The 13,061-nt window shown below is 45.2% G+C and overlaps 2 protein-coding genes across 8 annotated transcripts in view; both read right to left on the bottom strand.

Annotated features, from left to right (window-relative positions):
* The window catches only part of LOC149322956 (synaptophysin-like), a 46,882-nt gene extending 43,897 nt beyond the window's left edge, over window positions 1-2,985 (bottom strand). Inside the window, exon 1 of the mRNA XM_089485379.1 lies at window positions 2,881-2,985. Within this exon, the coding sequence (XP_089341505.1) occupies window positions 2,881-2,898 (18 nt within the window). The 5' untranslated portion in view covers window positions 2,899-2,985. The remainder of the gene's footprint in view (window positions 1-2,880) is intronic.
* A 5,745-nt stretch (window positions 2,986-8,730) lies between these two features.
* LOC149322955 (voltage-dependent L-type calcium channel subunit alpha-1D-like) overlaps window positions 8,731-13,061 on the bottom strand; it is an 87,637-nt gene continuing 83,306 nt past the window's right edge. For all 7 annotated transcript variants that reach the window (XM_089485334.1, XM_089485338.1, XM_089485326.1 and 4 more), the window contains 3 exons: window positions 11,850-11,962; window positions 10,959-11,264; window positions 8,731-9,425 (listed from right to left, as the gene is read on the bottom strand). In XM_089485334.1, coding sequence (XP_089341460.1) covers window positions 9,108-9,425; window positions 10,959-11,264; window positions 11,850-11,962 — 737 coding nt within the window. In that variant the 3' untranslated portion in view covers window positions 8,731-9,107. The remainder of the gene's footprint in view (window positions 9,426-10,958; window positions 11,265-11,849; window positions 11,963-13,061) is intronic.

The following is a 13,061-nucleotide window of genomic DNA, read 5'->3' as shown; positions in this document are numbered from 1 at the left end:
GCTCAAGGTCACCCAATGGGTTTCCATGGCTGAGCTGGGAATCGAACCCTGGTCTCCAGAGCTGTAGTCCGACATTCAAACCACTACATTGGCTCTCACAAATCCTACCCTGATGAAATAGCTCTACTAATGCTACGCTCTCCAGGCGTCCTTGGCTTCCCTCTTTGGTAATAATAATAATAATTTGTTTTATTTATATACCGCTATTCCAAAGATCATAGCGGTGAACAGCAAGTAAGCTAATTAGCAAGTAAGCTAATTTGCCCCCAACAGTCTGGGTACTCATTTTAGTGACCTCGGAAGGATGCAAGCCTGAGTCGAGCTTGGGCCCTTTTGCTGGTCTTGAACTCACAACCTTGTGGTTTTGAGTGAATGGCTGCAGTACAGGCATTTAACCACCGCGCCACCAGGGCTCCACTTCCTCCACACTCAACAACATCCAACTCCCTCCTTTCCGAATGCTCCATCCGGACTTTTCCTCCACCTTCCTGGAACATTTCATGCCATCATGTGTGCTAAAATTACACGACACTGCACCACCTCCTCCTCCAGGCCAGCTGCTGTAGTGAGTGAGAAGCAACCCCCACCTTCCAAAGAGACACCCCATCAATCCCTCCCTCCCTCCCTCCCTCCCTCCCTCCCTTCCTTCCTGCAATGCATCCTGCTGCCATTGCTCCAGGGAGCAGAAATTAGAAGAAGCCTCTTCCTCATTCTGGCCTGCCTCCTAGCACCTATCATATGGCATGTGACCACTCTACTCCACACCCCCAGCCCTGCTTATTTATTGACAGCTCCCCCCCAAAACACCACCCTCCTGTAGATGCCAGGCATTGCAATCCCCCAACACAACCCCATTTTCCCTCTAGACTCTTTCTTTCTTTATTTTCCTTTTGCGGCCATATTGATGCTTTCTCCCACCATCTGGTGTGTGCACCCAATAAAAGGGAGCTCTCCTGTCCCAAACCTCCCTGTGCATACATGGCACCCACACCCCGCTTCTTGCTGGCCTTACCCACCCCTTCCCCCCACCAAACTTGGATGGGAAGCACCTGCTGTTTATCAGATTTCCAAACCCATCTTCTGTTGCAAAGGGAAAGGAACATGCGTATTTTCAGCAACAAGGATAATGGTGGTGGTAATGCCCTCTTTCCAAAAAACTTCCATCCTTGCAGTTTCTGTACCATGCATCAGTTTGGATCCTGCCATCCTCTTCCTCCCCAATTCCCAGCTAGCATTTAGGATGACTATGCCATGCATTGCTTTGGATCCTTCCATCCTCTTCCTCCTCAATTCACAGCTAGCATTTGTGATGACTATACCATACCTTGCTTTGGACCTCTCCATCCCCTTCCTCCTCAAATCCTAGTTAGCATTTAGGATAACTATGCCATGCATTGCTTTGGATCTTTTCATCCTCTTCTTCCTCATTTCCAAGCTAGCATTTATGATGACTGTGTGATGCACTGATTTAGATCCTTCTGTCCTCTTCCTCTTCAATTCTCAGCTATCATTTAGGATGACATGCCATGCATTGCTTTGCTTTGGATCCTTCCATCCTCTTGTTCCTCAAATGTCAGCTAGCATTTGTGATGAATATACCATGGATTGCTTTGGGTCCCTCCATCCTCTTCCTCCTTGATTCCTAGCTAGCATTTAGGATGATTATGCCATGCATGGCTTTGAACCTTTTCATCCTCCTCCTCCTCGATTCCTAGCTAGTATTTAGGATGACTGTGCCATGCATCACTTTGGATCCTTCCATCCTCTTCTTCCCCAGTTCCCACCAATCATTTAGAATGACTATGCCACGCATTGCTTTCTTTGGACCTCTCCATCCCCTTCCTCCCCAATTCCCAGCTAGTATTAGTATGATGACTAATCCTTCCCACCCCCTTCAATACCAAGTACCCCTTCCCCAAAACATACGCATTTTCTGCATGCCTGGGGTTATATTGGCCATCCTCCTCAATGCAGAGCTATCGATCTCTACTACCCAGTGGCTCCCACCCAGCCCAAATCTCTTGACAGGAGCAGAGCTGGGGAGGATGGGTTTTGCATCCAGGCCCCCCTCTCCTTTCCCTCCGTCCTTTGGCTCCCCCAATGCTGCCCAGCGTTGCGTCGCTTTACTGCATCGCCCCAGCCATTTTGGCTGCCGGTGGCCCCCTCCTCCCTCCCTCCATCCATCCCAATCTGCGCCAATGCCCCAAGGCAGACCATTCCAGCTCATATCCTCCATCCTCTCCAACCAGATCTCTCTCTCATTCCTCTTGCAATGCAAAGAAAGGAAGAAGAAGAAGGGCTGGGGGAAGAGGGTCCCTCTCCAGCTCTCCTCAGCCAATTTTATTTCTCTTGGGGAGGGTTAGGGATGCTAGGATTTATACTGTTTCCAGTGTCTGCTTCCACTGCAGCAGCAACAGCAGAGCCATCTCCTGCTGCTCTGTCTTTCCCTGGTGTTTTGCTGCAGATTTGCTCTAGAGGGGAAATGTATTGCAGATCAGATCTCCCCCCCCCCTCTTCTTCTTCCAAAGGAAATGTTTGCAGATCAGATCTCTCTTCCCCTTCCCACTTGTTTTTTGGTGACCCACTCCTTAATGCAACAGGGACCCACAGATTTTGCTGCACCCTCTTCAAGGCTTGAAGGAGAACAAGAAGATGATGAGAGCAGCCTCCCCTTCTGCTGATCCCAAGCTAAATCTCCCCGGAGATTAGAGGGGGGTGGGGTGGAGAAGGGTGGGGGTTGCTCTGGGGCAAGGCATGGGGGGCAGCAGCCCTTCTGGGCCATCCCCCCTGCAGCCCCCATTCAGCTTTGGGGCAGGCAGGCTCTGCCAGGGCGCGGCCATTGGGGAGCTGTCCCTGGTGCTGAATCCCTCTCCTGCTTACCTGATTGACGACTTCCATCTTTGCTGAGGAAAAGCAAGGGCGACGCAGCAGCAGAAGGCAGGCAGGCAGGGAGGGAGGGAGCGGAGGGAGGGGAGGGCCTGCTCCGGAACAGCCGGGGAGGGAGGGGCCAAGGGAGGGGAAGGAAGAGCCCAGGGGCTGACGTCACAGGACTGGCCAGAGAAGCCAGGAAGGAGCCATGCTCTTTGTGGGCAAAAGGGGGGAAACCACATTGGAATGGGAAAGGGAGGGTCAGGCAGGTGGCTGGGCCAGGACTCACTCTTCCTTACTTGTATGCAAAGGGGTCTTGTACCATAGTTTTTTGTGGGTTTTCCAGGCTATGTGGCCATCAGTATCTTCTGAAGATGCCAGATGCCACAGATGCTGGCAGAACGTCAGGAAGAAACTCTTCTAGAACATGTCCACAGAGCCCGAAAAACCCACAAAAAATGATGGATGCCGGCCATGAAAGCCTTCAACTTCAGATCTTGTGACAGCTTTGCAAAAGGTGTTGTAGTGTAGTAGTACACTCCTCCCTCCACATTTGCGGCTTTGACTTTTGCAGATTTGATTTTGCACAAATTTTATTAATACTTTCTCTCTAGGAATATCTAGGCGGATATCTAGCCCAACACTATGGTCAACTTGAACCAAAAGTGGTGCTGAAGTACTATGAGATTCCTAGAGAGAGCACTCCACTAAGCATGTGTTGCTCCTCCAGCAAAAGACCTTTAGGGCTATTCATTTTTGGTATTGTTGTAGCATAACCTTTGGGAGACTTGGTCAACTTTCTCAGATGCATGGAAGAAACCAATGCCCAGGAAGGACATTTATAGTTATTCATTTTTGGTGTTGTTGTAGCATAACTTTTGGAGACTTGAAAGGTCTGAAAGGCCAGCCTGGAGGCAGAGGCGGGGTATCGTGTCCACATGATGCATGCCCCGATTGCACCCCCAAAGTGTCCTGAGGCTGCGTGGCACTCCCCATGGCATATGGCATCATGGCACTCCTCCAGCACTGCATCCATATGATGCTCCAAAGGAGCACCGTATAGCTTCAGCAAAGTGGCTATGGCACCCTTTGAGGCTTTTTTTCAGGCTATGTGGCCATGTTCTAGAAGAGTTTATCCCTGACATTTTGCCAGCATCTGTGGCTGGCATCTTCAGAGAAGAGAGACTTAACCTGTATGTAGCTCCATCAAAGTGCACCTGAGACTTTATATAGTGACCACAATAAGAGGAACTTCTCTGGCCCACAATTGCAGACTAAAACTGTGCCTTGGCTGAGGCTAGAATCATAGAATCATAGAGTTGGAAGAGACCTCAAGGGCCATCCAGTCCAACCCTCTGCCATGCAAGACTTCTCAAATTCAAGTCTGCTTGTTCTTCTCTTTAAATCTGGACTGGACTGAAAGTTCTTCAAACAGAGGACACCTTTAACTAGAGAGCTGTTTTCTCTGATGTAGGACACATGGTCACTCTGTTTGTCCACTGTATTACTAAACACATTTTCTGGGTATTATCCTTCCTCGGAGGTATGTGTGTGTTTCAGGGGGTTTATATAACTATCAAACACCACATTATTTCTTTGCTGTCAACTTCTAACACCAGAAAAGTGCTACACAGGGAAATAAAAAATGGTAATGACAGAAACTGTTTTCTAACACAGTGGTAATATGCTAATAATTGCATTGGGATTATACAGGTTCCATGATGCCCCAGGCATTTTGCTTCATCTGGTTTGAGTGGCCCTGACTAAACCAGACATAGATTTCCAGAATGAATAATGGGATATGTTTGAACAAGGGTGTGGCACTTTTACATGTGGCATCTCTTCTATATAGAACCATTATAAGAGCGGGAAACTAAGGTTTAATGAGGTCCAGTTTCGTGTTCTCATTGGAAAAGACAATAATGCTTGGTAAAGTGGAAGGGCGTGGGGGATGAAGACCACATTACAGGTGGGTTGAGTCAATATAGGGCACCATGGTTCTGAAATTGCAAGACACGAACGGGATAGATAATGTCTTGGTGTCTTGGACGTCTCTCATTCATAGAGTTGCCACATGTCAAATTTGACTTAACAACAAATTCTCCTTTCCATCTGATCACCTCTTTTTAAAATCTCTTTACATTCTCTGTATTTTGTCTTTAAAAAATAAAAGCAAAACTAGAAAACAAAATGGGAGGAATGCCACTGGTGCATCCCAGCTTCATTTGGGGCACATGAGTGGCTCACGTGTGAATCCAGATCCATTTGCAAAGACTATTGCCACAAGAGTTTGGAAGCAGCCAGCAACTGACGCATTGCCATATTGCATGAGTGTCATTCATATTTGAAAATGTAGACATCAGGCTACTCAAATTAGAACGTTTTGGTGGAGATGTGGTGAAGAAGCGCTAACACTTTCCTCATTGTTGTGGTCTCAATCCAGATTCTTTCATCATCCTTTCCTGAAGCCCATATTTCAGTCCGAGAGTTAAGTATAAACACTGCAGTGTTAAAATGCTTTAGTATTGGTGGTTTATGGATACTCATATTAATCTCAGATAAAACTTCACATTATCATCATTGCCAAAGATTTCCCATTGTCCTGGAGGGGGAAATATTTTACAATGCAATGTGTGCAAACTCTTTGTTCAATGGAAGTTAATAATGGATTATAGCTCCCCTAATCCTCGTTCCTTCTCTCCTTGACCCCCATTTCCAAAACTACAGTAAAAGGTATGTGCAGGATGGACTGCCTGTGTCTTAGAGTTGTTGTTGGCCTGAAAATGTCATGGCCCCCATGAGCCAACACTTAGTGCCCAACTTGGTGTGCCCATACCTCCTGAGTGTGCAACAAAGAGAAGTTTGTGTCTTTGAGTGATCAGTCATCACTCAACCAGCTCCCAGTGTGCCTTGAGAAGTGGTAGTAAGTGGTTGTGTTGCACAGATAGTAGTCTCATTATTTAATCCAAAGAAAAGGATTGCAGAATTTACATTTTTTTCCTGAATAAATTAGAATCTAATTGCTCGATTTGGATTGCCATGGTATGCACTGAGTTAAAAGCTCATTAAAAAAAAAAAAAGCTCAGTTTGTTCACCCACCATCTTGCATGTGGTTTACATATTAGAAATGTGGTATTAGTTTTGTAAGGGATGCAAACGTGAACCAAACATTTCCTAGGGGTGTGGAGCATAGATAAGGTTGGGAACCACTGGGTTAGTGCTTTGGTGCCCAGGACAAAGCGGCAGGCTGTCTTCGTTCCACAGGTCCAGTTGGGGCCCAAGGAGAAAGATGATGTGCCTTGAGGAACAGGAGGTCCTCACCACCCGTGGCTTTCAGAAGGGAGTTGGGAGGTCTCTGTGGAGAATATGAGCTCCTACAAAAGTGGTGGCAGTGACAGAAATATGTAGGATGGACAGTACTGTTGGAGGTGAGGATAGAGAGGGAGTGTGGTTGAGGAAGATACAGCAGGCAGCACTATGTGTTTCACTACTTCTCTGCCCTCACCGTTGGCTTTTCTGGCTAGATCAGATGGGACATGTAGTCCAGTAACAGCTGGACGTCCACACAGTCCCCATCGATAGTAGGTAAAGTGTTAGATTTAGGAGGCCTAGTGTCAAATCCCTGCTCAGCCATCTAGCTCACCCTGTGGTTTGGTCTAGTTATTGTCTCTCATTCTAACCTACACTTTAGAGTTCCTCTGAGGATGATGGATAGTGTGTGTTGCGCTTGTACATTCAGAGGCGTGAGGGAGCCATGTGCACTGCCCTGAGCTCCTTTGAAGAAAGGTAGGCTATAAATATGTAATAAGACTGCCGCCAGGCAGGCTTACACATATGCATGTCACTATATATGCAGGATCTTTCATAATCCTGTTGCCATGATCAAGAATTTATTCGGTTGTATTTTACTTCTGGGTTTTATTCAGCTGTGCCTGCAAGAAAGCCTAAGACATCCTCTCTTAACATATCACAAAGGACTTCAAAAGACTACTAGGCTGCAGCCACTTCTTTTAAGAGGTGCCATTGCTCTGATTTGATGCCCCATTTTATCCATGGAGCAGGTAGGTTCTTCTGCTAGCCATGCTGTTGGGGAAATCTTAAAAGGTATCAGTGATTCTGTTCTTCAGGACACAACAGGGAAGCTGACTGATGTTTCACACATTTGTAAAAACAGCAGGCTTGTAATAGCTGAAGCCCGGAATGAGCACCTGTGGCCCTCTAGATGTTGTGGCATTTTAATTCCAAAAACCCATCATCATTGGCTATGTGGCCTAAGGCATATGGGAGTTATTGTCTAACAAAATTTGGAGAACTATACACTCCCCACACTGGCTTAAGACAAAAGAACCACAGGTGGTATTCATAAAAGCAATGCCCAGGGGTTGCAAGGAACTGTTTTGTCTTCAGTTCTTTTTAAAACCATCATAGAGCAGCAGCCATTCCTTGAGGCTGCAGCAAAGGGGAGGATGGCCACTGCATTCACCCTCAAGAGACTTTTGTTCCTCCTCTCTCTGAACTGTTTTCATTCATACAAGAATTCTGTAAATGTAAGTGTCCTTTTCTCTTCAATTTTCATCCCTTTTTTCCCTTTCGTGTTGTGTCTTTTGGACTGTAAGCCTGTGGGAAAGGAGCGTCATATTTTATTTTAATCTGTAAGCAACTCTAGGAGCCTTTTTGACTGAACAGTGGAGTTCTAAAATGCTTCGAGGAAAAAAGTAATGCAAATGCGTGCATTCCTAATGATCCTTTGGGTATAGGAATTACGTAGTCAGTGAATCTCAGATAAGAAGGTGGTTCTAATTTTCATGTTCCATGTTTCAAACAGAAGATGCACTCTTGTGGGCAAATCAATGTTGAAGCCCAATATAAAAGAAAAAGTTAGAGTGAAAGCAAAGTGATTGGATGGTATGTTTGGCTTAACCCTAAATGGATTTAACAGCAGGCTTTCTCAGAACAGGTTTTCTCAACCAGGTTTCTCTGGAAGCCTAGGATTTCATAAGAGGTCACTAGGGCTTCCATTAGAGATTGTGAATTGGGAAAAAAGCTATAGATATAATGATTTTTATGCAGGGATTACCCGAGATCTGACAATTATTTCAATTCAAGAGCTCTACCTTATTTCAAGGTCAACAAAAACCGATTCAGTGGTTTTCCAGTGTAGCAAAACAGCCAATTGCTAAGGGGACACACTGAAGTTTTCTTGGGTGTGGGAAATGGAGGTTGAGTCTGTTGGACATGCTATATGCAGACATCTTGCCTTATTATAGTAGAATGCAATACAGAACAATACAATAGGCATCAGTCTTTCAACTTGGTAAGGATTTAACTGAATGCTATTTCTGTGCACCTTTTAACCATTTCTGAAATATGACAGAAGATGGAATCACCCCGTTCAGGGCACAGATGTGAACTAGGAGTACTACTCTCTACTTGGGACTGAGCGAGAAGAGCATGGAATGCCAATCCAGTTGTTATGTGTGTTGTGCTGTTGTTAACTGCCCTTGAGTTGACTTTGACCCATGGTGACCCTGTGGATGAAACATCTCCAAGACCCCCAGTCCTCCACTGCTCTACTTAGGTCCCTGACTTGAGTCTAACTATCTGACATGTGGTTTTCCTCTCTTTCTACTGCCTTCTATTTTTCCTAGCATCATTGTCTTTTCTAATGTTTCATGCCTGTATTAATTATATTTACAGAGTACACTGTGATTTGTTTATGCTCCATGATTCCATATAAGATGAGTGATAGCTGAAGAAAACCAGGGAAAGGTGGAAAAGTAAAGCTGAAGACTTCTTCTTTTTTTCAGTTGGTCCAGTAAAACAGACTACCCCATCTTTCAAAGAATATTTATTGTTTCTGGTACAAAAAAAAGATTGCGAATTATCAGCTTTTCAAAAGCCACAATCCTTCCCTAGAGGAAGCAGTCCAGGGCTGCTTTTCAGTTTTTGCATAACCATCAAGGAGTCAAAAGCGTGAAGAAGGGGCAGCAAATAGCTGACTGCCTAAACCAGAAGAGTGCACAGTGTTTCTAATAGCTGGTTTTGCATAGGCTAGTGAGAGGGCAGCATTTGGTTTCCATCCTTAGGCTTCCCTTTCCAAACAAGTCACTCATACTATGGCACACCTTTTGGTGAGTCTCTGTGCCCTTAGCCCAAAGACTCCAGAGCCAGATCTCTTGCTCTCTCGCTCTCTCTTGTGACAATTGTCTCTCCATGCCCCACCAGGGGGCACTTCATGGTCAATAAGAGGTGACGCAGGCCATCTCATCAGCCAAGTCCTCTTCCTCGCGGGGGGAACGGAAGGGTTCCTCATCGCTGTAAACGGGGCCCAGGCTCCCAGCGCCACTGTGCTCCCCATCACTGCTATACAAGACTTGGCCACCACTGCCACTGCGGCTGCTTCTTTCACTGCCAACATATCTGCGGCTAAGCAAGTCCGTGGCTGCACTTTCCATTTCATCAATGGTCATGTGGCAGGCGTCAGCAATTTCACGCTTGGTAAAGGCCACAAACTTGGGATCTTGGGCATAAACGCCCAGGCCCTCAGAGATGAGCACCTGGAATATAAAAGAAGAAAGGGGCTCACTAGACAAAGTTGTTGCATCTATCAAATCTGTGATTCAATTAGACACCAGGCCAAAGCTTACTTAAGAAAATTTGCCTATGGGTTAACAGTGATGCTAGAATTGGCAGACCTTGGTTTTGAAAGTTAAACAAACAAAGGAGAATCAGATACTACGGGTTGAAGTGGGTTTGCAACGCAAGGTTTGTGCTCACTATGGTTTGACGCAATCCCTGAACTGACAAACCACAGTTGTGGTCATTGCTCTGCCTCCAGAAGCCACTGTATTATGGAGACAGGATTTATGCTAATGGACCTAAATCTAATATACATATAGGAAAAAAAGATCAGAAGGGGTGGACACCTGTGGAAGGGTAGTGGCCTGAAGTAGCTCCCTAAGAGATATTGCACATCACCACCACCACCATCATCATCATCATTTTAAAGGTCTCTAAGAGACATGGGGGCCTTTTCACCATGTTTTGGGTTTCAAAAAATACTTCTTCTGAGCCTAAACTGGCCCAAGGGCCTGCAAGGTGTGGTAGAAATGCACCTCATACCCCCAGTGGACATTTTGAAACATTTTGGGTCAAAACATTTTTCGAAAAATTTTGCAAAAATTGTTTTTTACCCCAGGGGGCATGGTGGGACTACAAACATTCTGGAGCATATTTCTCACCCCAGGAGGGCCTGGAGGACATAAAAATGGCCCTGGGGGAATCACATGCATCCCACAGGCTGCACTTTGCCCACTGCTGCTCTAAACCATGGCTAGCCTGTGGTATGCCTGGAAATTCAAACTGTTGCTTGGATTGTGATTTATGGCTACTATAATCCAGGGCTTGGCGTGATTCCTGAATAGAATCAGTGGAGTCAATAGATGAAAAGCATAATGAGTCAAGAGGCGCTCTAGTTGAAAAATGACTCAATATCCTTTTCATCAACATGTAAGTCACATTATGAAATGGTATAATGATTCAGAAATTTTAAAAACTTGTCTTTTAATTAAAAAGAATTGCCTGGTTTTAGCTTTAACTGTGGTGGAAGAATAGGCTCAAAAACATATGGACAGTCCCTGGTGTTATCTTAGAAAGCAGCCAGGGAGTAGGGCATGCAAGTCTTCCATTGGTCCTTTGACTTCAGTGCCTTGCTTTTACCTCTTTGCTAATCTACCAGGGCTAGCAGACTGGAACTGATGGTGCAAAGCTATTGTGTACAATTAATTTCAATCTGCAAAATCAGGCTGGCCTTTCTCTGTGCTTTGGGCAATTTAATCATTGTCAGTGTAGCATGCAGTCTTTCCAGTAACCAGATCTATCATGTCCTAACCAGCAAATTTGTTATCAAAACAGAGGATTATAGTTGCAGGGCTTTTGTCCTGGGGTGGTTGATTCTAACCAAAGTCCCCCATGTCTTTCTCACTGCAGCCCCCCCCCCCAACTCCCACACATCGAGTTCTGAATCACTGGAGAGCTCTGATACCCAAAGTACTATATTCTAGAAAGAAAGCACCCTATCTTGCACTCACCGCCTCCACCAGGCTGTCTGCACTGCCACGCTTGTCATTGTAGCTGTGCTTCAGCGGGCCAGGCACATGGAGATGACCATATGTGCGATAGGGCAGCTCTGGCTCATTCATATACCAGCGTGCTCGCGACATGGGTGGAAGGCTATTGCTGTTTTTCTCCCAGTTGTGCCCTGGCAACTCGTCCCCTTCCACCAGGATCAGTGGGGCATAAAACAGCCGGCTCCGTTTAGGTGGTGTAGCCCACGATTGTGAAGAACCCGTTGAGGCATGGTTGCCACTGTGCCATGAGTCGTAGCTGCCGTAGCCCTGGTATTGAGGAAAGAAGAGGTGAGATTAAGTTGGATGGCATGGCCTCAGAAGCACTGACAGGCTGTGTAGAAGATTACACTAAATTGTGGACTTCAACTTTTTGATAACACAGACAGAACCAGAATTAAAGCAGGACGAAACATCAGATCATTGCACAACACAGTCTTATCTTGGATAACATGATAGAGCCAGGTAACCATAACAAAGCCCTATTAAAAATCAAATAATGTTAGTATGCTACTAATACAACAATATTGGATAAAGTTGTGCACTGTAGTCTGAGTGCAAACTTCACTTTGAATTAGATACTGTTCATGCATTTAAGATGGGGTTCTCAGTTCTCTGGTTTTGAAGAGACCCTTAGACCTGTTTTCAATGGTCAGCCTCAGTGAAGCCATGATACAAAAGAATGACTTTCAAGGCTGGCAGAGTGGCTTTCCAGAAAACAGTATTTACACGCAGCGGCTGGTGAAGAAAGAGCCTTAGCGTCAAAAGACATTATTTTCAACCAGATTTTCTTTAAACTTTTCTCCTTTTAGCTTTCATTCACCATTTCACACAGGGAAACAGGAGAAAATTTACCTGTGAACGTGCTCGGCAAGGTGGGGCATTTTGGTGGTAGGTGCCTGGAATGGGCATGTCATCGCAGCTGCCTTGGCGCTGCAGGCACTGGATGTTGAAGGCTGGTTTTCGACCTACGAAAAGAAGGAAATGACAGAGAAAGCATCAGAGGACACTGGTGTTGGCAAGCAGGGCCATCACTAGGGGTGTGTGTGGTGTGTGGACTGCATCAGGTGACACCACTACTCCCTAAACATCTGCCTTTTGGCAGGAAAGGGCTGTGGCATTCACCTGTGTCCCTTTAAAATGCTAAAGAGATGCTGTGGGTGGGGCAAGGCTTAGTGGGAAGAGAAAGAAAATAATTTTAAATTTTAATTAATGTATTTTTTAAAATATTAAACATTTGTATTCTTTTAAAATTTCCTTTAAAAATATCACATCTCACCAAATTTTCACTGTAACCACATGAAACTATGTACACGTAAATACATTTAGGGTGTACATCTGATACTGTAATTTAAAGGTATAATTTTAATTTTGCTAGTTGTTTATGTCACAACCATTGCCCTTACATTCTGTGAGATATGGGAATTATGATTTATGAGCAACATTAATACAAAAAGCAGCACTAAGGATTCTGTACGGTGTGCTATAGGAGGAGGTCAGTGGAGACAGTGACATGAAGAGTTGCTGCACCTGGTGATGCCAACTTTAATGACACTACTGGTGGTAAGGGATGACTACCTTTTTCCCCATAAAGCACAACTGTGCTTCCCAAATGTTTTGAAACTAGGACCTGCTGCTTCTAAATATAATTCTGCCACCTGCTCTCACCCCAATGTACTACCTTCTGTCTGTTCCATAGGTAAGCTCATGGAGATCTTTGCACACAGCTGGGCAAATGTGTCCCACTTCCATGTGAGAGAAATTCTTCTGTCCCCCTTTTTTGTTTTGCTTTGATTTTTGCTTCCTGCCTCAGTCTGCAACTCTTCAGAATGCACTTTGGGGTGGTGGGAAATGTCAAATACTTAAATGTTTCTCTTATGAAGAGACTTAACTCGACACAGAATAATATGTCTGAGAAAAGGCTAGGCTGGGCTTTCTGATACACTCATCTTTTATTTGCAAGAAGCTTCCCTTCCCCTTGCTTCCTACTTCATAATACCAGTAGGTTTTTACAACAGTTTTTAAAGAACAGGCTGGGGGTGCTGAAATGTTTCAAGTGTACTGTTT

This window comes from Sceloporus occidentalis, unplaced genomic scaffold (genome assembly GCF_023333645.1).
Source record: "Sceloporus occidentalis isolate IW3139 unplaced genomic scaffold, rSceOcc1.0.p SCAF_1, whole genome shotgun sequence".
Lineage (NCBI taxonomy): Eukaryota > Metazoa > Chordata > Lepidosauria > Squamata > Phrynosomatidae > Sceloporus > Sceloporus occidentalis.
Note: the sequence above shows the minus strand (reverse complement) of the source record. Positions and strands in the feature narration are given on the sequence as shown.